General features: G+C 34.9%; 1 protein-coding gene across 19 annotated transcripts in view; it reads left to right on the forward strand.

Moving 5' to 3' along the window:
* Positions 1-17,642, forward strand: part of LOC149808208 (uncharacterized) — an 88,415-nt gene extending 70,773 nt beyond the window's left edge. For 10 of the 19 annotated variants that reach the window (XM_089974730.1, XM_089974770.1, XM_089974756.1 and 7 more), the window contains 7 exons: positions 821-847; positions 1,578-1,604; positions 3,021-3,047; positions 4,021-4,107; positions 10,595-10,672; positions 12,624-12,722; positions 16,565-17,642. In XM_089974730.1, coding sequence (XP_089830856.1) covers positions 821-847; positions 1,578-1,604; positions 3,021-3,047; positions 4,021-4,107; positions 10,595-10,672; positions 12,624-12,722; positions 16,565-16,883 — 664 coding nt within the window. In that variant the 3' untranslated portion in view covers positions 16,884-17,642. The remainder of the gene's footprint in view (positions 1-820; positions 848-1,577; positions 1,605-3,020; positions 3,048-4,020; positions 4,108-10,594; positions 10,673-12,623; positions 12,723-16,564) is intronic. The other 9 variants (XM_089974796.1, XM_089974818.1, XM_089974737.1 and 6 more) reach the window with 5 other exon arrangements.
* Positions 17,643-24,104: the final 6,462 nt, after the last annotated feature.

A 24,104-nucleotide genomic window follows, 5' to 3' on the forward strand; every position in this document is an offset into this window, starting at 1 on the left:
ATATTTTCACAAAACTGATTGGAAAAAAAAAAGACATACCTAAACAGTACATTTAAAATTCCACAACAAAGCATTATCACATACATTTCTGACATAAAAATTCTTATTTATACCATACATTTTCAGTGACAGAGGATTGATATTTTGCTTTCTGCAAATTGTATGTATTCCTTAACTTATATGCCCAGTGAATCACAAAAAAGGACATTGTTATGAAGAGGTACTTCCTAGACACAGCAATGTCTGCGCAGTTATTACCCTTTGACTTGTATAACTGTGGTTTCAAACTGATTTTATGAAGAAAAAAACACAAACACAGCCAGTAAAATCTTGACAGAATATATTTAGGAAGCAATTGCACTGATTCTGTTCGTAAAACAAATTATTATTTACATATTAACACTTAAGTTTCAAAACTAGTTGCCATGTTTTCATCATAAATTGATAATTTGAAGAAATTGGGGAGTGATAACAAGTGATAACTTGGAGGAATGGGGTTAAGTTGCTTAAGCACTAATTGTCATATTGCAGTAAAAAATAAAATTTTGGTTCAAAGGTTTTTCAATTTCTCCACATTTATGGTATAGTGTCTGTTCTGTGTTACCATATATAGTTTGTATTACTAAAGATAGTAACAAACTTTATGCACTTAATTATTGGGTGGTAGTTTAAGCGAAGATGACATGTCACCAGTAACTTAAGTTCTGTACATAAGTCATGATGTATGAAAAAAAGACAGATATTAATGGAGATGCTTAATGATGCTTGTGTGACACGGGGACACATCTTTTCATTTTTTCTTTATTTTCATTTCATCTAGTTCTCCTCCAGTGCCAGTTGTGAAAAGGTAACGGTTTTTTTAAATTAGTGCTTTGTATATCATTTCATCCTCTCCCCAACAAAGAATTTTGTTTCATGGAACTGAGAAAAATTAATAAAGTCTTGCATCCTTAATACAGAAGGCAGAGAAAAATAAAATTAGTGTACTTTATAATGTAATATCAGAAGGATTGTTTGTTTAGGTTAATATTCTTGTACCTCTACCTTTAGTTGTGGATGGTGGATACTTTATGAGTTGCTTATATCATTTCGAATGCAGTTGCTTGCACACCTGAAAGCACACAATACACTTTCGTTTTCATTCCAAAATGGACTTGTTGGGTTTATTTATTTACAAATCTCTTAGTTTAAAGCATTGCTTAAGACAGAAAAACGAGTATCAAAGACTTATTTTTAAGGCAAATGCTAACAGAAAAAGATAAGACAAAGAATATGTACGTCAGAAAATAGTTATAAATTAAGATTTTATTTTGTTTTTAAAAAAGATTTAAAAAATGATTGCAAATACTGATAAATGTAATAGATATTTTATCCATTTAATACGTAGCAAAAAAATTTCATAATTTTATATCTGATTGTAATTAAAAAATGTACAGCTTTTTAAGCATTGAATTTTAATGTCTCATGTCTGAAGTCGTTCATTGTAGTATAAAACATACATATTGCTTCAAAAGTATATAGAGCAGCTTCAGACAACAGGCCCATCATTTTATGCTTTATTTTTATTTTTTACCTAGTTCCCCTCCAGTACCAGAGGTTAAAAGGTAAAAAAAACCTACCCATATACACACTACACTTCAGTACAGCTTAAAATAAAAAATATTATATGGATGTGAGTTATCAAACATTTGTTTCCTTTTTATTATTTTTAAATTATATTGCTTCATTGCGTTCTGTAGTATATTTCAGAGTATGTTTCAGCTATTTATTATGTACATGACATAAGCATGTTCTGCACCTATGTCAGCTGTCTCTTTACCAGTGGGGGTTGGGAATGCAGGTTATATAACCAAAGATATATCTCTGTATATATCTCTGATCTAGTCCATATTGAGCACTCCATCTTGTCTTAGTCATAACAGATCTAAATGGAATCTTGGAGTCAGTTTGAGCAGTTGGTATTGTGTCTTTCAACTAAACAGAGTGCAAATAGGCCTGATGTGACACCTTGGCATTGTGTCTTTCAACTAAACAGAGAGCAAATAGGCCTGATGTGACACCGTGGCATTGTGTCTTTCAACTGAACAGAGTGCAAATAGGCCTGATGTGACACCTTGGTATTGTGTCTTTCAACTAAACAGAGTGCAAATAGGCCTGATATGACACCTTGGTATTGTGTCTTTCAACTAAACAGAGTGCAAATAGGCCTGATGTGACACCTTGTATGTTGTGTCTTTCAACTAAACAGAGTGCAAATAGGCCTGATGTGATACCTTGTATGTTGTGTCTTTCAACTAAACAGGGTGCAAATAGGCCTGATGTGACACCTTGGTATTGTGTCTTTCAACTAAACAGAGTGCAAATAGGCCTGATGTGACACCTTGGTATTGTGTCTTTCAATTAAACAGAGTGCAAATAGGCCTGATGTGACACCTTGTATGTTGTGCAAAGTGGCTTACGGAGTTGGAAATGACAGTTGTTGAGTGGTTTTGCATTCCAAACTCATGACATAAAGGGTGTGGGTTCAGACTCCACCATTAGGTTAGTGTGGATGGATATATCGTTACGTATCCTTGGCAGTTACTTCAATAACCTCATCACTAAATAACTACTTGTTTTGCTGTGTCATAAAGTCCCAAACCAAAACAAAAATGATGACTTAAATTCCTTTGTTGAGTTTATTGGATTTAATTAACCGAGTAGTCTTCCCAGACATTTTTAGTGACTGATATGGCATTAATAACATCAAAATTAATAAGAACTCCTTCCTATACACAACAATATTGTTAATCTCAATGTAAAAAGAATTCATTATTACAGAAACTTGTTTTCAAAATGACACTTTTGTTTACTAAAACAAATTGACATTAAAAAGCTTTAAATTACTGAAAAATGAAAATAATTTTGTAATGTTGCAGTCAGCAATAGAAAAATTATATAAGCCCTAAAAATATTCAGTAATGCACTTGCATATGACTTTATGGTCAGATTACTTCATAACTTGTTTTCGTTTTATCCAGTTCTCCTCCAGTACCAGATATGAAAAGGTAAAAACTATATAAGTGCACTGTATCATCATCAACCAATGTTCTTATAATTAACTGTTTTCCAAGGCACATGCTAGATACATTTTCTAAATAGAATATAATGTTAAATGGGGGAAACTATCAGTATTTTCTGGCTGTGTTGTAGTGGGATTTAATGCTGCAGTGTTTACATGTGTAAATGGCTCAATTTAGTTTATTGACTGAAAACATTTTCAATATCGGCAAATGTGTAAACGAACATGCCATGGCTGTAAGTGATAAGGGACTAATTGTTTAAATTAAATCAACATGTCTGCTTAAGGGGACTGTTAATGGGAATTTTTCTGATAATACATTTCTTAAAGTATGTATATGATTCACATCAAATGACATGGAAGAAGCTGATGAGAATTGACCTTATGTGAGATAATATATCGCTTTTTCTACTGAATCATGTAACATGATGACCTGTTAACCTCAAACATTCTATATTTGACAAAGAAATGTTTCAGTTTTAGTGGTCTTTTTATGAGAACTTAGTCCTGAAAATGTAAAGTTACCAAGTTGCTTAAGTTATTCTGCAGTAGACAATATTTATATTTGTATTTCAAGTTCCTAAAAGAATAACGGTATTTTATTTCAGTAAATTTTTAAAATCAGTTTTAAAGCAGCCTAAGAACATATATGAAAAAGGAAATTCATTCCAAAACATGTTGCTATAATTAGTATACAGACATATCTTTGCTACTTGTAACTGAGTTTTGTTTAGATTACATTAGAGGAAAACATATATATAACAAAAATTGTGAATAGTTACTGTTTAGAAATATATTGTTGTACATAATAATATGAAAGTTCAACACTGTTCATGAGATGGAATTTTGATGAATGTTGATGTAAACATGTAAATACATGCTTAATATATGAGAAAAGAATTTTGCTTTTGTATTTCTTAATTATTAATGACAATTTTCATCCCACAACACTCCTTCAGGTCAGTGACTGAAAACAAAGAGCCAATCAAGTGTCCGAAAGATCAAGACAATGAAGCAATATTTTTGGAACAAACCAACATCAAAGTGTAAATTTTGAAACTTTAAAATAATGCAATAATAATATTTCCTATAGAAGAAAAAATGCACACAACAAAGCCTGACAGTTCTTGATCCATTTTCTAGACATCTTCATTTTTGCTTTTTTTTAAATTTTTGTTTCCTTTTTTTTCTAATCATTAACAGGCCATGCTTTTCTACATACTTTGATGTAAACAAACAAATTATTGACATTAGTTGTATCCATGTCAAGCTGATTGTGTGGGTGACCACAAGTCTTTATCTATCCAAGTTTTATTTAGGTTTCGATAAAGGAATAAATCTTACTCCATTTAGTCGATCTGGATATTGTTTTAGAATTACAAGACTCCGTTGACCCCTGTTGACAATTATCAATCAAAAAATCAATGAACCATTGCAAAATTAGTCTGTATATCATAACATTCATTATTGCAATAGTAAGCATGTCTGAGGAAAATGGTGGAAGTAAAAGGTGCCTTGACATTTTATTAATTTGCGCTTGCCGATTGGGTAATCAAACAGTCTGATTGACAAGTGGCATTAGGTCAGATGGTTAAAGTGCACAGCATTACACATAAAGCTGATTTGCCAATAATGCTGACAAAAATATCATTATACTACATTATTGTGAAGAACATGCTTCTTAAGATAACCTTAGATTAGTATCATTTTATTTTAAAGAAACACCATTTCAAGTTTATAAGCTGCTGCTTAGTTTTAGATCTGTAGGCAGTACATCCTGTTGAGGTTTGCATCATGTACATATCCATGGTAACAATACATTGACAATGCTAGGAATGGTCTACTGACATTGTCATACATATTCAGTAAAAACAAATTGAATCATATGATAAGAGATTAAATTATGTACATAAAATGAAACAATCACAAATTGAGCAAGTGACAGCCTACAATTGTAATAACTAACAGTTGTGTTGTAAGCGTAATGGTTAGAAATGGAGAAAAGATTGAGTTTCTAATTGTTTCAGTTAAATGGCATCATTTAGTTTTATTGTAAACTGCATACACATTTAGATTTTTTTAAAAACATAGTGGACTTATTGTGATCACCCTTATTCTATAAGCAACTCCTTCATGAATACAAGTATAAAGGCAGAAATGTTTTCATGGATTTAATATCTGATCAGTTTCTTGCCAAGGTTTTCAACAGTTGCCAATTGTTTGGATAATAGCAGTTTTGAGACATAACATGAGGATTTTTTTAGAAAATAGCTGGCAGAAAAATCAGAAGCAAATATAGATGACTTTATGCTTTGCAGAGTTATAGCCCAAGATCAATAGACACATCCAGATTTGTTTTAGCACAGCAAATTCCTTAATTATTATCAGATTTGAAACAAATTTAGTATTGATGTGACCTTGGTTCATTGCTTAGTGGAGTTAAAGACCCCCCCCCCCCCAGTTGTCAGACTCACAATAACCCTTTTATTTCCTGTATTTTTTTTTATCAGCATTATATAGCCTGGAATGTGCTGAATTGTCATTAATCCTTGCACGTACATTCTTCCTAATTATTTTTGAATTTGAATCAGATTGTATGTGCAGCTAAATACTGACGGAACCTTGGATAAATTTAAGTGTCTACATCATCATCAAGCAAGGTTAGGACCTCTAATTGACCCAGCAACTTTTGTTTCTGCACAGTATATCCCATGACTGATATTGGATTTCAGCTGAATTTGGTATTCAGATGTTGATTAGGCCATGACTCGGTTCAGATTTTAGTGTTATATTTAATAATTTAGCATAGTGAAAGCCCCTGATTTACCTACCTTAACACTTTAGCCTCTGTACTGTAAATTCCTTGATATTAAAATTCAACCAGTGCAGTTCGACATTTATGATACTTTGCCATACTATACTTGTAAGCATTCTATGTCATTGATTTACAGGGTTGTAGTCCCTGGTTACCAGACAAACCTAATTTTATTTCTGCACAGTAATGCCCTTAATTATTCCCTTAAGGTTTTTGTATTTATTATTGTCACATTTTAAGAACTTTTCATGAGCAGTATACACACTGTGCTTTTCTGGCATGCTCTTAAACCATATACTGTACTGTACATGCATAATTCCTTGACTGTTCTATTTCAGCCAAATTTGGTGTGCAGCTAGATATTGAAGTGACTTGCAGGGTTCAGTTTTAAGAATTTTGTCTTATTTTGCAATGTTACAGTCCCAAATTATCACACCCACCCACTTTAGTTACCCAACAATGGCTTCTTTAATTATTTTTGGATTTAATCCAAATTTGCTTGATGAGACCATTGCTGGGTTTGATTACTAGCCTTCAATGTGATCATTTGACAGCATTATAGCCCCTGATTGTCATAAACACCCACTTTCATGTCTACACCAAAAATAACATTTTTACAGTTGAATTTGGTATGCTGCATGATATTTTGAAAAGACAGCGAATGAGTTTGTCAGTGTTTAGCAGAGTTATAGCCCATGATTGTCAGACACATCAACTTTAGTTTCCACACAATATCTCCACTCATTGTCTGATTTCAGTCATATTTTATAATCAGCTTGATGCTTATAAGGCATGTGAAAAGCAGGAGCATCAGTTCCTGGAATTTTTTTCTCTCCATTCATTTATTAGTTGCATTGGATAACAATGTGTCATTATGTGACATATGTTTGCTTTGCTTTTATAGCAGAATACATTATAATCTAATCATCTCAATGCAAAAAAATGTCTGCTTTTTTGTGCATAGATTTATGTATTTATATCTTGATGTTATTCCGATTACATGCATAATAGCATGGTACATGTTTTTCAATATGGAATTTATGGCTACATTGGCCGCAAAATCAATAAGTTAGTGACTTGTACAAATAGGAATTTATATCTAGTGTTAGTCTTTTTGTCTCGTTTGTAACACTTTTATCAGATCTTGTTCTTGTATCATAACTTGACAATGATGCTCTGTCATACTGACCTTTATGTTGAACAATCCATTGAAAATATCGTTATTGAAATGGATCTTACTTGACAGTGACACTGTGAAGTACTGACTTTTATGTTGCATTGAACAAATTATGGAGGATATCTATTCTTTCTATTGTTATGGATCATAACTTGACAGTCACTAGTGTTGTACTGATCTTTCTGTTGCATTACTCAATCGTCATAACATAACAGGGACACTATAATACTGGATCATATCTTTAGACAGACAGTCCGTAGTACTGACTTTATGTTGCATTGCTCAGTCGTCATAACATGACAGGGACACTATAATACTGGATCATATCTTGAGACAAACAGTCCGTAGTACTGAATTTATGTTGCATTGCTCAGTCATCATAACATGACAGGGACACTATAATACTGGATCATATCTTGAGACAGACAGTCCATAGTACTGACTTTATGTTGCATTGCTCAGTCATCATAACCTGACAGGAACACTATAATACTGGATCATATCTTGAGACAGACAGTCCGTAGTACTGACTTTGTGTTGTATTATCAGCCATGGAGTTTATCTATAGAGGACACTCAAACAACATGACAGGCATGTCCTTTGTAGACTAGTTTCTTTTAAATGGAAATATCTTGTGCAATCTTTGTGATTTTCTTTAACTGAACTTATTCTCTACCATCTGCACTTAAGAGCCGACCATTTAGTACATATACATGGGAGGGGTAACCCAAATGCATGGGTGGTCTACTGATAATGTATGGCGTATGCATAGGAAATGGGGGGGGGGAGTGAAACCTCAAAAATACATAACCCGTTTGACTGGGTTCAAGGTTTGAATTTTAGCGGACACTAGACAAACTTACATAGCTTATTTCTTTGATGCAGCCAGACATTCAACGTTGGTGGACTATCTGTTTTATTAAACATGTTAATATTATTAATCCTTGATCATGCATGAATTAAATATAGGCCATTCTAATACAGGCCATTTCTTAGAATTTGTAGGGAAGGGTGCGTCAGGCATACGTATGCAGGGGTGTGTGTAAAAAAAGTACGCATGTGTACAGGGAGGGGTCAAGCTTTGCCATATTTTTGTTTACATACTAAATGGATGGCCCCTTACCAGACTTTTTTGGATGACTGGAGCTGGCAATGGGGAAGAACCCATAAATTCGTAACCGCTTCATTAAGATGGATAAACAATGTTAAGAATTTGACTTTAATATAATCATGAAATATTGATATTCATTTTAATATTTTGCAAGTAAGTTCTATTTGATTTAAAAATCATTTCTGGAGGAATCTGTAGATATTATTGTTATGGTTGCCTTTTTATATTACAGTGTCATTAGAGCTTTTATACACCAATCTCTTTTTATATAGTCTCTTGTAATCATGCTGATAACACTTACCATATACACCCAACTGCATACTGCACAGACCCAAATCTGCCATTGCAAAATGTTTAGGCAGATCTGGGGCTATGCAGCTTTTTTTAATGAGTAGCAAGTAGAACAAACAATATAAACCCTGATCTACCAGTGCATTATGCAACAGCAGGTCAGGGCCTCTGTTGTTTGTAGCTGGAGTTATTTCATGAGCAACTATAGACAGTATATTTCATACACATTAGATGTTTTATGACTAGCTAGATTAACACGATGATTAATAAGGTCCCTTGTTTTAGAGACTGCAGAATATTCTCACAAAATATTGTCAGCTTCTTCCTTCTACTGTTGTCAGCTCCTTCCTTGTTTCATATGCTTCAGTCATTTAAAAGCTTCTCAAATGCAGGACCTGGCTTCCTTATACTACAAGACCATATACGTGTACCACAAATATAGAATCTCCTTTCCGACATTACTTTTTCTTGTTGGTGGTAGTTATGAAACTGTTCATATCAAACACAACCTGGGCAGTAATTGTTCATGCATGTTTTGGGGTCAGTGTAAAATTCCAAACAAATCCTGGGCAGTAATTGTTCATGCATGTTTTAGGGTCATAGTAAAATTCCAAACAAAACCTGGACAATAATTGCTCATGCATGTTTTAGGGTCAGTGTAAACTTCCAAACAAAACCTGGGCAGTAATTGTTCATGCATGTTTTAGGGTCAGTGTAAAATTCCAAACAAAACCTGGGTAGTAATTGTTCATGCATGTTTTAGGGTCAGTGTAAAATTCCAAACAAAACCTGGGCAGTAATTGTTCATGCTTGTTTTAGGGTCAGTGTAAAATTACAGCACATGCTTTGTTTTCATAGTAAATCTACTTTGCTAATTTATCATGCTTGGAAGGAAACACAGTAACTACTGTAATCCACTTGAAATTAGGGGTCATCATGCAACAGTACCATCAGTAACATATGGTATGATTAAAAAACCCATTTATTTCAGAGATAGGGCAGGACATTTAGTCAGCAAGTTATATGTATTGGACATACTAAATGTTAGTTGTTTGTATCAATCCACTTCTATACAATTTGACATGAACTTGTCTTTATGCACTAGCCATAATAATAAAGTTGACCTAGACAAGATTCAGACATCAACAACCCAGCTTTGTCCCTATTTAAGGAGTCAAAATTGTGCTGATGTACTGTTACAATGTACACATTCACACATACATACATACATACATACATACTAATTATATATCTGACATCTGTACATTAGCATTCCATAGGAGGCAATCTGTTTGCCTTGAGATACATCTTGTGATGATGAACCAGTTTAGAAGGTATTAGTCTTCTTCAAAGAGTGCAGCATATATCCCAAAATTGTCTTTGCATTTTAAGGATTTCACTGTTTTTGCTTTTGCTCTATCCCCTCTCCCTCCTTTATTTTTGTTTCTTTTTGGGGGATACCTGAACTTAGCACTGATGCACTGTTGAACTCCAGTCATCCACACACATGCATACATACATTGACATTTAGCTGACTTGCTTTTATTCAAGTTCTTCATTGTTTGAATTTGTGTATCAGTCAGTTACCTTTGATTTTTTTGCTGATTGATTAGTGTCATATATACAGGAATAGTCTGTACAGTCCAATCTTTTATAACAGCTACCTGCCTAGGCAGCCACCTCTCATAATGTACCAACTTTTTTATTTACTCTTTTCCTTATCTTATCTATGTACATTGCATTTTACCTCCCTTAATGACAACCTCCAGTACAGTCAAAATTGATTCCTACCTAAGTGGTTGAGGGAACTTGCACCTTTATGAAGAATTCTGTATTTTTTTCTCACAATTTAAAGTTTATTCACTTAAATCATTTTCAAAAATTCAAATCTAATATATTCCTTAGTGTTTAATATGGCACTTAGCCCCAAATTGTCTATTCCCCATTGAAAGATATTTGTCTTTTTAAGATCCTCCAATATTCCACTATTGAAAGATATTTGTCTTTTTAAGATCCTCCAATATTCCACCATTGAAAGATGTGTCTTTTTAAGATCCTTTAATATTGCACCATTGAAAGATATTTGTCTTTTTAAGATTCTCCAATATTCCACCATTGAAAGATATTTGTCTTTTTAAGATCCTCCAGTAGAGCACGTAGCAGGAGCCGGAGCCGCCGAATTTCTATCAGACGATCCAGAAGCAGAAGTGGAAGCAGGTAACATTATTATTAGCTATTTTTATTTGTTGTCCATGTTTGTAACCATTAGCCATTGCTTTGTACAATTTTAGAGGCCTTACATGAAAAAATATCAGATTTGGTATGTATGCTTCAGTCATAAATAATTTAGATCTGTTCAGTGAATCAGATCAAATCTGTAAAGAACTACATCTTTGGTAGTAACAAGCTCAGCTACTTAGATGCCATATCACCTTATTAGTCAGTACAGGAGTCACTTACAATTAACTGACCTGAATTCTTGCTGATACATTAGTTTGGAATAAAATGTGATCATAAATCAGCCTTAAATGTGGTAATAAGTTGACCAGTCTGATTGCATCATTAATATGTACAGATGTCACAGGTATTAACATGCCATCCAAGATCTTGACGATTTGAGCCAATCTACTAGGTTTGATCAAAATTGGTTCAGAAACAGAGATTCTGGGCTTATAACAAAATCGGCCTGGAATCTTGTGAGGATTTTAATTTCAACAGAGACCAGAGTGGAGCAAGAAGATAATTAGAATGTTGGGTAAATAATGAACTATAGTAATCCACACACATGCTTATTTTTCCATTTCCTCCATCTAAAGAGCAATTATAAAATAAGCACAAGGTTTGTTTTAATAATATAGAAGGATCTGTTTGACAAAAGTCATCATTAGCTTTCTCCTCAAGCCAGCCACTAAAATTATCTAAAACCTCTATATATTGTCTGGCCACATCATATTCACTGATAATGGAGCCTCAGGTGCACTGATAATTGGGCCTCAAATTCACTGATGATGGGGTCTCAAAATCACTGATAATGAGGCCTCAGATTCACTGATAGTGGAGCCTTCATTTTCTCTAATGGTAGCTTATATTATTAAAGTCCTTACTATGTCTGTTTTTTTTTTTTGTTGTGGTAGTTACATTGAAATTTCAATATTTGTTTCCATGTCTGCATTTTTCCAGACAGGCCCCAGGTGGCAGATTGTTTTTTTTCTTCTGGTCACTACCATCTCACCTCTGCATGGTTTCAAGTCTCAAGCTGTGGGTTGGTGAGGAAGCTTGCCAGTAGCTTCCCATGGGTCAGTGGATCTTACTGGGAATTACCCGGGTTTTTCCTCCACCAGTTATACTTAGTGCCATCTGTGGCCTATTATAAGCTGAAAAATGGCATTAAACCCAAAAGAACATCAACAACCATTAGCTCAGGTTAATTGCACAGGCGATGTATTAGACTGGTCATTTAATGGCTTTGAGCCAGAAAAGTCGCATGTAGGAACGATCAGTCTCAAAACTTGAAAAGCGATTCAATTGCACAGGCCAAATGTTAATGAGTAAATATGGTTTACATTTCTAGTTTGACCACTCCGGTGACCTAGTGGTTAAAGTGTCCGCCTCAGATGCAGGAGGTCGTGGGTTTGATCCCCAGCTGAGTCATACCAAAGACTTGCAAAAATGGTATTAACAACTGCCTTGCTAGGCACTCGGCATTAAGAGGTTAGTGTTAGGACTGGTCGGCCTGGTGTCAGGATAATGTGGCTGTGTGGGACATCATGCTACATGTCTGCGTCATGATGCCCCAGTGCTAGACATCACTGTAAACTGATACATAGCAGACATCGTAGCGATATGACTGAAAAATTGTTAAAGCTATGTTAAAAATCCAAATCACACACACACACACACACGCATGCAGCTGAAGACAGAGACAAAAGTGAGACTCATATGGCTCATCTGACTTAGTTTCAGCTGATCACATGATTTGGCATCTATTTCAGTTTGCTAAGGATATACATTGATTTCTGTGTAAACTATCAATCAAAATAAGTGTACATATTGTGTCAATGTAAAAACTCTATTCATGAATAGAAGCATTAGAGGTAGACTTGGTTTGGTAGATTTCATTACCTTTTCAATAGAAATCTTGAATAATTTGCGCTCGTTTTATTTCCAGGCACAGATCAAGAAAGGGCTCCAGGAGAAGCAGAAGCCGATCAAGAAAGAGGTCAAGGTCAAGGAGACGATCAAGGTCAAGGAGTGGATCCAGGCACAGGTAGAATACATTTCAGCAAATTGTTTTTTTTCTTTCTGTCTTGATATTTATCAGTCACTTCAACCCATTTAAAATAATTCAATGGACCACTGACCAGTTTCATCTGGGCATGTGCAATTCAGGTGCAAAGATTGTATTTCATTAGTTCAAGTTATTGTAATTTCACTAACGTTAATTTTTGTGAAGTTACCTTATGAACAGTAACAAGATTTTTTGTCTGACAGTGAATGACATGACATAGGTATAGTGTAACCCGACAAAGAGCCATACCATGTACCATACCAAGTCAGTTAACTACAGAAAAATTGTATCCTCCTGCATGTACAATGAGTAGGGGACTTCATTCATTCACACAGTTATCAACATGATGTATTTTAATTGAGAAGTACTTAAAACAGGTGTTATGTGTGTAAGAAAACTCCATCTCATCTCATGATATCCATAGTGGTATTTCCATAAAAAATATGCATGAAGAACCGACTTTGCACTACCTTAGTGATCAGGAAAACAGTGAGTTGTATGTTTGATTATAATAGAAAATCCCTCCACCGCTAGAACTTAAATGGTTCTGTTCCAGTCAGTGGTTTACAGCAGTGCAAGCTATATACATGATACTTTACCATTACAGTGGTTTGTGTATACGGGTGATTTGGAGCTGCTGTTTGCATTTTTGACCCCAAAATAAAAGAATTAAGATGGGTGGGAGGAATGCAGCAATTACAGTTTGAGCAATAAATAAACTTGTTTCAGCATGTGTGTATGACAATTGAGCTGGCTTTGGTGGTATGTTGTTTCCCCTTAAATGTGTTTGTAAATTAATTGATTGATAAAATTTGTGTGAGAAACATTTAAGAATTTCACCTTTGGTGCTTAGTAAAGTATATCAGATGACTGTACAAACACTTATTGGATGTTGTTTACCCTAGATTGAGCAACATTTGTTCACAGAATTAATTGAAGACAAACGCAAAGAAGACCGTATGTCATTATTAATGATGGTGCTATAATAATTAGATTAATAGCTTGTTAAGGATCTAATGTCTTTTAAAAAATGCGCAAGAAAATATTTTTTTCTTTCAAGAATACATCACATTTTGCCAATTTATTATGTCACACTGTTTTTCATTTTGGCACTGTAGTGTTTTACTACTTCAAAAAGATGGGTGTATTTATTACAAAAATTCCAGAGCCATTTTACTTCCTCGTTTGGAATTGTGGGGGGCATTGTACAGTTAATGTACTTAGGAGAGACTGATGGGTACAGGGTGAAGTTCTTTGCATATGCAATATGCACAGTGGATTGTTGCTATGCTACTTTAATGTACTGAGACTGAAATTTCTTTGGATATTTTGCTTGTGGAAATTAAAAATGATTTAAGCATACAGCTTACCAAAATGGCTGCTCTCATGCAATTGTAAAATCAGCTTGAACTAGTCTAAATAAAGTACGCAGTCCTTAGCAGTTATTAAAATAAGGAAAACAGATTTTGCCAGACTAGATATTACCAGTTTATGTTAGTGCAGTGAATGAATTACAAAATATATACAAGTAAATAAAGTTATCTGCTCTTTTTTTACAATTTACCTCTGAAGTCCAGGAAATAAAAATGGTCAAGCAGAGCTAGCATTTTTGCTGTTATAGGTGCACATCTGAAGTAAGGCCAAGCTGTATAATTTGTAACCCAAATTACACCCATTAATCATAAACCAAAATGAAGGGAATTTAAAGTTCTTTTTACAGTACTTAAAATATACAAGGTCTTTTTCAAATGGCCAGGATAACCAGTGAGGAAAACCTGGGAAATTCTTTTTTCTTTCAAAATCTAACCATATGCAAAACACGAAACTGTAGAGCTCCACCTATTTGCATTTGGAAAAAATTGCATGGTATTTTCTGAACACCTAAAACAAAACTTGCACTATAAAATTGAGCCATAATCATCAAGATGTTAAATCAAGTGGCTTAGTGACCAGGACTAGTTTTGTTTGATGATATGCCTTTTTGAATGCATCAAGTGGCTTAGTGGCCAGGACTAGTTTTGTTTGATGATATGCCTTTTTGAATGCATCAAGTGGCTTAGTGACCAGGACTAGTTTTGTTTGATTATATGCCTTTTTGAATGCATCAAGTGGCTTAGTGACCAGGACTAGTTTTGTTTGATGATATGCATTTTTGAATGCATCAAGTGGCTTAGTGACCAGGACTAGTTTTGTTTGATGAATGCATCAAGTGGCTTAGTGACCAGGACTAGTTTTGTTTGATGATATGCCTTTTTGAATGCATCAAAAAAAAAAAAGACTGCTTGTGGCAGTAGTAATACACTGACAACTTTCAAGTAAATGCTAAAGTTAAATTGTTTTATGCAGTTTGAATGTAATGAAATATATCTTTAGGTGTTTCTTTTATTTTGGTTTTATTTGTGTGTTTTTGTCAAATTGTGTAAAATACAGTGGTCTCCTTTGTATAAGGCCACCCCATCTGCAGCAGGAAACGTTTTTAAGTAAAAGTAAAAGTGAGTAAAAGTTAAGTAAGAAATGCATAAGTAATTTCTAAATATTTGATATTTGCAATTAAAAATCACATATATTATGAGTCAGTATGATTAAGCTTATATTAATGTTATTTAAAATAATTATGAACACTCATCAGTTGCAGTGCAAAATCATGCGAAAACTTTGAGTTGCCAGCATCATGCAGCAGACATTGTTTATTGGGATCTTTCTGACATCATGATTCTCATTAACCTCTATTGAATTTGTCAAATTGCTTTCACTTTTCCTTCTTAACTGAGAATGTCTGACATTTGCACTTTTGCAACAACTTGTTCCTTCATTGACAACTTTACTACTGTCAGACTTAACAAAATGGTGCATTTGCAAAGGAAGTGAGCTTGTCACGTGATCGACTGGTTTTGAGAGAGAAGCTATTATGGTTAACATGGCATTTTCACTTTATGATGATTGGACATCACATTGACTGAATAATACTGCTCTTCTGAACTGATAACTTTTGTCATCTTGATAATCATTGGTGGTAATTATAGACAGTAATTATCAAAGTGACAAAAACCTGATACCTAAGAAACAGCAGTAATGATAATCGAATTTCTTTGTATTGGTTAAGGCAAGTACTTGATTCAGGTGTTAGAACCAATGTCAGGTGTTGAATTTGGAACCAATATTTATGAGATTTCCATCTGTAAATCCCATTATGTGTCCATTTATGATGGGTAATTTTTAAATTTTTGCACTAATATGCAAGATGCATTTGAGGGGCACATCTGAATACAAACTAGGTGCCAATGGATTCTGGCCATGCTAAGCAGGTGGCCAATGGTCAGATTAGGGGGGCATTCAAAAGGAGGGCCATTGCAGACAAGTATGCTGCTTATCTACAGTTCCAGTCTACTACACCACTTTATATATTCAGCTAAAACTTGGATAAAATATTACTGTAATCTAGGACCTAGATTATATGCTATGATTTCCTGTCATTACACAGAAGGGTATGCCATGATAATAGTATTTATAGGTAAGACCCACTGTTTTACAATATACCCATCAGCACATGGTAATATTTCACCCCCACCCCCACAATTTAATTAAAAATGCTAGAAGTAGGCCTGTTTTCTTGTCCTTGTCAATTCATTGATTTAGCAGCTATATACTTGAATAGACTTTGATGAAAGATCAACCATTTACTAATTCAAATCTTAGATTCTTGATTTGAATGATTATATCAGTAATTAGCCTTGATCACATATCTCAACCTGAGCCCCCACTTCCAAATGTAAAATATTTAATGCCTATTTTATACGATTTTTTTTCTGTTCCAATATAAGGTCTAGGAAGGACAAGAAGAGAGACACCGAACGCATTCGTGGCCACAGTCGTGACAAGGACAAGGAAAAGAGCAAAAGGAAACACAAAGAAAAGGAAAAAGAGAAAGATGACAAGAAGGATTCCAAAGTCACCCGAAACTATGATGAAGAGGAACAGACTATATATGATGACTCAGCTCAGGCAAATTCTGTATCTGGCAGAAGCACTGGCGATAGAGATCAGATGGAAAGCAGAAATGGAGGAGGCACTACTGCAGTATTAGACACTACAGGGGATGATAGTAACTTACAACAGATTGACATGGATATGAGTGATTAAGTATGGATGAAATGTTACACAAGGGTGAAGAGTCTGTAAGTCACAGTACTTTTGCCTAGTCGGTAGACATTTCTTTTGAATCGTAACTTTGTAAATTGTCATTAATGAATGTGAATGTTGTTACTGTCATTTATTTCTTTTGCGGAAATAGCACAGACAAGAGCATATATTTGTATGGCAGTTACAATGACCATATTTCATTATTACAGGGTTTAAATGACATTTATTGGACCACAAATAAGAAATGTACACTTACATGTATATATTTATAAAATAGTCATTACAAGTATGAGTCGTACATTTGTTAATTAAATATAGCTACAGTTTATGACAGTTTTATTGCATACTTGATGTAGATGAGTGATAAGCAATTGTGTTTTGACCTGACATAGTTTTTATTACATATTTCCCAGGCATTACAATGAAGAACTTGAAATTTTGGCAAAAATTTTATTTATTTAATGGTTATTCTCATGCTTTAGTAGATATCAAGTACTTAAGCACTCTAATTCCATTTTGAGAATAGCATGGTTTATTATGTTGGATACTGAATATATGATATTTGGACTTTGCTTAATGTCTTTGTTGTTAGCAATTTGCAGCTTGAAAGATGTCGAACATGTTAAAACAAACGCAAAAAAGTCACCTTGATTTTCAGTGTCATATTTGCACAGTATATTACATTTTGCTTTCTTTATGCTATGTTAGGCAAAATAAATGGTGTTGTCTTTTATGAATAAACTTCTCAAATGAATAGAATATTTTAAATTGTTATTTTATTTCCTTTATTGATGCCAATGTAAGAATTAGGGTTTGTACATTAAATGCTGATGTCCTTTTCTTTATATACACCTGCCATGAGTATATTATGTTATGATGTTGTCCATTGATAAGACTTTGTTGATAACATGTTTTAGACAAGAAAGACATGCATCTTTTTTCATTTTTGGGGTCAAAAGGCTGAACGTCAAGGTCAGTTTAAATTATTTTTTATATACAAAAATTGCTATTTTCACTAAACTATGTGAGTTCTGTACTACATGTCTTGACCAGACTTTGTAGATGGCTTGCATTTTAGGTAAGGAAGATACATATTGGTCTGCTGGTTACCTTGTCAGTTTTGTCTGAAATGGACTTGGGGTGGTGTGTAGGAAACACGTTTTTGGAAATGCTTCTGATTGCATTCAGACACATCTGTTTCCAAGAGATTTTCATTTTGCCACATACCTAGGTGCATACAAAACATTGTTTTTGATTGGCTACTTTGCCCATGCATGTGCAGAAAGGTTAAAACATTAATATTTTTGGGTACTGTTGTTTATGGGACAATCAATTTTTGTGTCCAGACCTCATTTTACTCCAAGTCTTAAGCTTATCCTACTTTTTGCAAAGATTCATTTGTCCATGTACAGTTCAGATAGTCTGCTTTAGATTGTTGTGCACAAAAATATAATATCTGGACACAAATTCCTCTTCCAAAACCACAAATTTGCAACCTTTAAATTTTTTTGTGAGCTGTATTTTTTAAGATGAGAAAAAATTATATGTTATTTGATATCATTGTAGAACTACATCTTTTTACTTTTCTGTAATACCAGCCTGCTTTGGTGTATCATACAGGGTTCTTATGCTACCAAGAAATCAGGAAAAAGTCGGGAGAAACAATAATTTTTTTCCCGACCATGAAAAGTCCTGGAATTTCACAAATATTGATAAAAGTCAAAAATAACCCTGGTATTTTTCCACCACTTTACACCATAACAGTCATGTAACTGAGTCGTAACTAAACTGATCATGAGTTAAATTTATCGAGTTCTAACCAGAATATTTAGAGGGTGCAGTATGTATCATTTGGGTGCTTGCAATAACATATATGCTGAGTCAATCCAGATGCTCAGTGAATTAGATTCGTCCAGTAGACTTTTATTTTCAAAGTCAGCTTGATATCCATATCTTTCTTTACGTGGAAACAATGAAAACCACTCTAGCATCACAAGAGGTGTAGCCGCTTACTGGATTTCTTAGCAAACTTTAAATAATGTTAGATCAAGTGATACATGCATGAAATGGATATGATAATTACTGATTGTCTCAGAAATTGCGAGTATTAAAACTGGAGTTGATGAACTGTGACCTGGTGCTCGTGATTAGCATTGCTAGTTGCATGAGTACACAAATTTTGCAACCCACATTTTCAAATGTTGTAGAGAAAGTTTTTTTTTAATGAAAGTCCTACTGATAGTAATCAAAATACAAAAACAAAAGAATACAAAGTTTTTCATATTTATATATTCCGAGAACAACTTTTGTTGTATCACGGGACTACCATGTTCACATGTGCTCTCTGCTTGATAAATCAGACTGGCCAGATTGTTGGTTTTTACAAACAGTGTCCGACTTTCATTTAATGTAACTGAATTTCTCTGCAACAACATTATAATGGAGTTTGTTGTTGATATGACGTGATTAATGGACTTCTTATGTTGTCGTTTGAGATTTGTGAAGTGACTAGTAATGCAAATGGTTTCATCAATGCCATAGTTTGGTCTAGTCTGTCAGCAGAAATAAAGACATAACGAGAAAATAATTAATTTTTCTATCGATTTCATGCAGATTTAAGTCGATATAACATAAGTTTAAATTTTCTAGGCCCGGTGGTAAGTGACTACCATATGTCACTACCGCACTGTGGTGGCAAATTCCAAATTTTTTATATCCAATTGCAGTGACCCCACACCCCAACTTAAAAGTCCAAATACAAAAAATGAAGTGGGAGTATTCGGAGGCAACCCGTATTAGAAAATGCACTGATATTCGTTTTAATCCAAAGTTGTAGTCCAAATTGTTGAATCTCCGAGCTGAAATGAGAAATTGTCATCCCTTGTATTATGTATTAAAAAACTGTTTGAGCCCCTGTATCAGTATAGGTTTGGGGACTGGTTTAACGAATTACAAGAAGACAAGTTGATTTACAGAAAATTCAGTCCTTGTTTATTCAACAGTATATACTTTTTAAGGTCTTTTGTCAAAATTTAAATCAATCCTTTTGAAAGTGTTTTTTCAATGATGGATCTTTAACCAGGTCTGCTAATGCAGGTCACCAAAATAAAGTTAGAATTTTTATTTTGTACATTGAAATGACTTTACATACCAATTTAAAGGAATATAATCAAACTTGTTTCGTGTGATACATTTTTATGGTTTTGTACCTGATCATCTATTCTGGCTTAGATGTTTTGGAGAGTCTTGAAAGAGAACCATCTTTAGATTTAGAAAATGCATGTTTTCTAATCTAAAATGTTCTCTAATTCCATTTAGTAATGGTCATATGTGAACCTTGAAAAAATTCATTTCATCCTGGAAAAACCCTCGAAATGACCTGGAGATTTATCTTTAGAAAAGCGTGGGAACCATGATCATAAATGATGTTGACATTACAGAGCTAAAAAGTAGGGTATTACCTCATGATGTGTACATTTTGCATGTGGTATATCACATTGTGATCTGCCTTTGGCGCATTAAGACGCACATATCAATATTCTTTCTCCAAAACTGTGATGAATTTCCACTAATTAATCATTACCGACGTAATAAAATAACAATACAAATATTAATAATCCCTGTCTTCTAACTGAATTAAACATGGGACACAATTTCATTAATAATCCTCTGTGCTTTCCCATCTCTCTGTCTCTCTGTCTCTCTCTCATGCATGAGAGAGAGAATGTGGTGAAGTGAGAGACGCAAAGAAAACTGAACTTGCATTAAGTAGACTGCAGCTACATGGGACCTCGTAATGGCTAAGTGTACATGTATGGGATTTTAATAAAGTGCTCGCAATACCCAGGCCCAGCCCTAGGGCAAGGCGAATGAAGAACCGCCTTGGGTCCCGTGCTTTCAGGGCCCCGTGCTGCTGACGAAAATCAACTCCGTGATGCATTTTTTGTGTGCTTGGGGCCCCGCTTGTTCCCTTGTGCCCCGCACATCCTAGGGCCAGGCCTGGCAATACCAATGATGCAAAGTTGCAACAATCCTGTCGAGATTATACATTACATTCTTTGGTCAGAAGGAAGACACATTTTGTAATCTATATAATGCTTTTTTGTCTCTATTTCTATTCATATTAAATTTAAAATATAATAAGGGTCTGTAAACATATCAGTTCATATTAAAATGTCAGACGTGTTCTACCCCCTCCCCAGCCGTTCTCTCTGAGTTAGTTGGTAAGGCAGCAGACTAATCAAACAATAAACATAGGGATGGTAAGTCTCCCAACCTCACCACCGCATCTGTCTCTCTCTCTCTCTTTTTCTGATAATTGTAGAAGGTGGGTAAACATGGCGGTTTTTCGCCAGTGACATGTGATGCTGTCTCTGGACCCATGATGGCAAAATAGTCACACAATCCATCGGAAAGGGGAAAGATAGAAATTAAGGAAACATTGGCCTGTTTAGACTCAATAGGAATTGAGACTCGATAAGAATTGACGTTACGGTAGTGGACACTGGCATCAGTGTTGCAAGTGGCTGACCTCAATTGGGCAAAACACTGGCAACAATGTTGCAAGTGGCTGACCTGAATATGCGCTACCCTAGGGAGAGACAGAGACATATATAACACATACAACACATGGACATAGAGTGATACTGTTGGGCAAATGAGAACATATAAGGAAAAACACAGGAACATATAGGGACAAGGGGAATTTAACATGGGTACAAAAGCAAGTTTAACATGGGTTGGGACTGTATAGGGATGGGGAATCGCACATTGGGAATGTATTGCACCTGTCTAGGGACAAGGAGACCTTGAACATGGATGGGCCTGTCTAGGAACAATGGGTAAATTGTATAGGGCCTGTCCAGAGACAAGGATAGTAGAGGGCCAAACACAACAGAGAGAGACAGACATACTAATACAAGCCCGAGATTTATATATAATGCATTACCTAGACCTGAAATTATATGTGTGGTGTTCATAAATTTGCATAAATGTAATGATGCTATAAATAGCTATACTCGAGGAAAAGACCAGCGCCAAAATGAATGTGACTAAAAGTAACGCTAAAATGGCGAAATTGTCCCAGAATTTATAGGAAACTAAACATATCCACGAACATTAGATTACATCACTTTAGACTAAAATGGATAAACCTAGTTACTATTAACAATCTCAACTTGTGTGAATAAACACGCATGTATCTATTTATAACTATAACCTGTTGAAATTCCCATGAAATCCTACTATCTGTTTATAGCTACAACCTGTCGGAATTCGTTTGGAAAAACTCACTATCTTATTATAGCCTCATCTTGTGTGACATTCCTGTTTAAAAACCCTAGTATCTATTTATAGCTCAAATCTGAGGAAAAACCTAAATCTATATTTAGAGTTTAAAAATGTCCAGCTTCAACGACGTCACTTTACTGAACACTAGGGGAATAATGGCAAGTGGCTGACCTGAATACGCATTACTGTAGGTAGGTAAATAGAATTTGATATGGATAAAGGTAGTTTTATAGAGACAAACAAAGACCAATACATACACAAACATATGCGTGCGCACACACACCCATACAAACATATACGACAGAGAGAAGGAGAAAAAACTAACACAATAACTACTATCCACACAAACGTACGCGTACGCATACAAGCCCCAAATATATTATCCATACAAATGTACGGGAACGCATACAAACCCAGAATATACTATCCACACATAGGAAGAGGAAGAAGACAAACTCCAACATCTACTATCCACACAAACATAGGCGCACGCATACAAACAAACAGCTATCCACATAAAGTGTATAAAAAAAACAATATCTACTATAAAAAATACCCCAGTATTTACTGTAAAAAACAAAATGTCTACTATCAACACAAACGTACGCGCACGCATACAAACACACTCTACTATCCACACAGAAGGGAAGGGTAAGAAAACTATTATCTACTATCAAAAATACCCCAATATTTACTATAAAAAACAACATCTACTATCCACACAAACGTACGCGTATTCACACAAACACAATATCTAATATCCGCACAAACGTACGTGAACGCATACAAACACACTTTACTATCCAAACACGAGAAGGTGAAAATAAAACAAACCCATATATACTATTCACACAAGGTACGCGTACGCATACAAACATTCTACTATCCACACACGGGAAGAAGAAATAAAAACAAAAACAAATATACTGTCCACACACGGGAAGGAGAAAAAGCAAACACAATATTTAAAATCCACACAAACGTACGGGAACGCATACAAACCCCAAATATACTATCCACACAAGCGTACGCGAAGGCATACACACATACACATACTCACAAACGGACACATCAGTAAGGAGTGAGTGTTTATAATCACGCTACTCCACATTCACGCCAATTGGCAACTAGAATAATCTCTTTTCTAGAGATTTGGTTAGCCTTGAGAAGGGCTATTTATTTAAGTTTCAGTTACACCTGCTTAATGCTGACATATCCCAGGCCTGGCCCCACACATGCAACATCTACTCCATTTCTGCTATCAGTTGTTGTTTGTTCTTAGGAGCGCAAAGGCGAGTTGAGTGGCCTCATCATCCCAGTCTTCACTTTGTGGGATAGTGAAGACTTCCCTCTGTCTTCTATTTTGTAGTCGGGGATGAAGAGGTCTCCTTATCTCTGGCACTGGTACTGGTGGCTGTAGCTGACATTGTTGTGGTTGTGATGCTGGTTGTAGTGGTGGAGGCGTCATCACATCAGGCTTGATTTGAAACAGAGGTCTCAGTATGAGGCGAGGCAGGATTGTTCTTGTGTTTTCCTTCTCCTCTTCTTTTTTTCCCCTCCTCTTCATTCTTCTCTCTTCTAGCACTTTCTGCTATGGGCTCCATGGCCACTTCATCTAGTAAGCGCCTGACATACTCCAGGTGCATCTGAAGTTCCAGAAGTTTTGCAGTTCTACTCATTTTTCAGGTTGATGAATCAACTATGGGTAGCCAGACTGACGAGCGCTTTCCTTTATATTTGTCAAGCAAGGACATGAAGGAAAATTTGCAAGACCCATATCATTACCAAAACAAATATGGAAAGCACGGACCTAAAGAAAACACTCACTTTTTACCTACAATCACAAACTACAAACAAAAACACACTTTTTGACAAGACAGGGAAAGAAAGTGTTTATAGACACATTTTTATTTTTTGTACATGAAACAAAGA

This window comes from Sinohyriopsis cumingii, chromosome 1, assembly GCF_028554795.1.
Source record: "Sinohyriopsis cumingii isolate HCF-2022 chromosome 1, ASM2855479v2, whole genome shotgun sequence".
In the NCBI taxonomy this organism is placed as follows: domain Eukaryota; kingdom Metazoa; phylum Mollusca; class Bivalvia; order Unionida; family Unionidae; genus Sinohyriopsis; species Sinohyriopsis cumingii.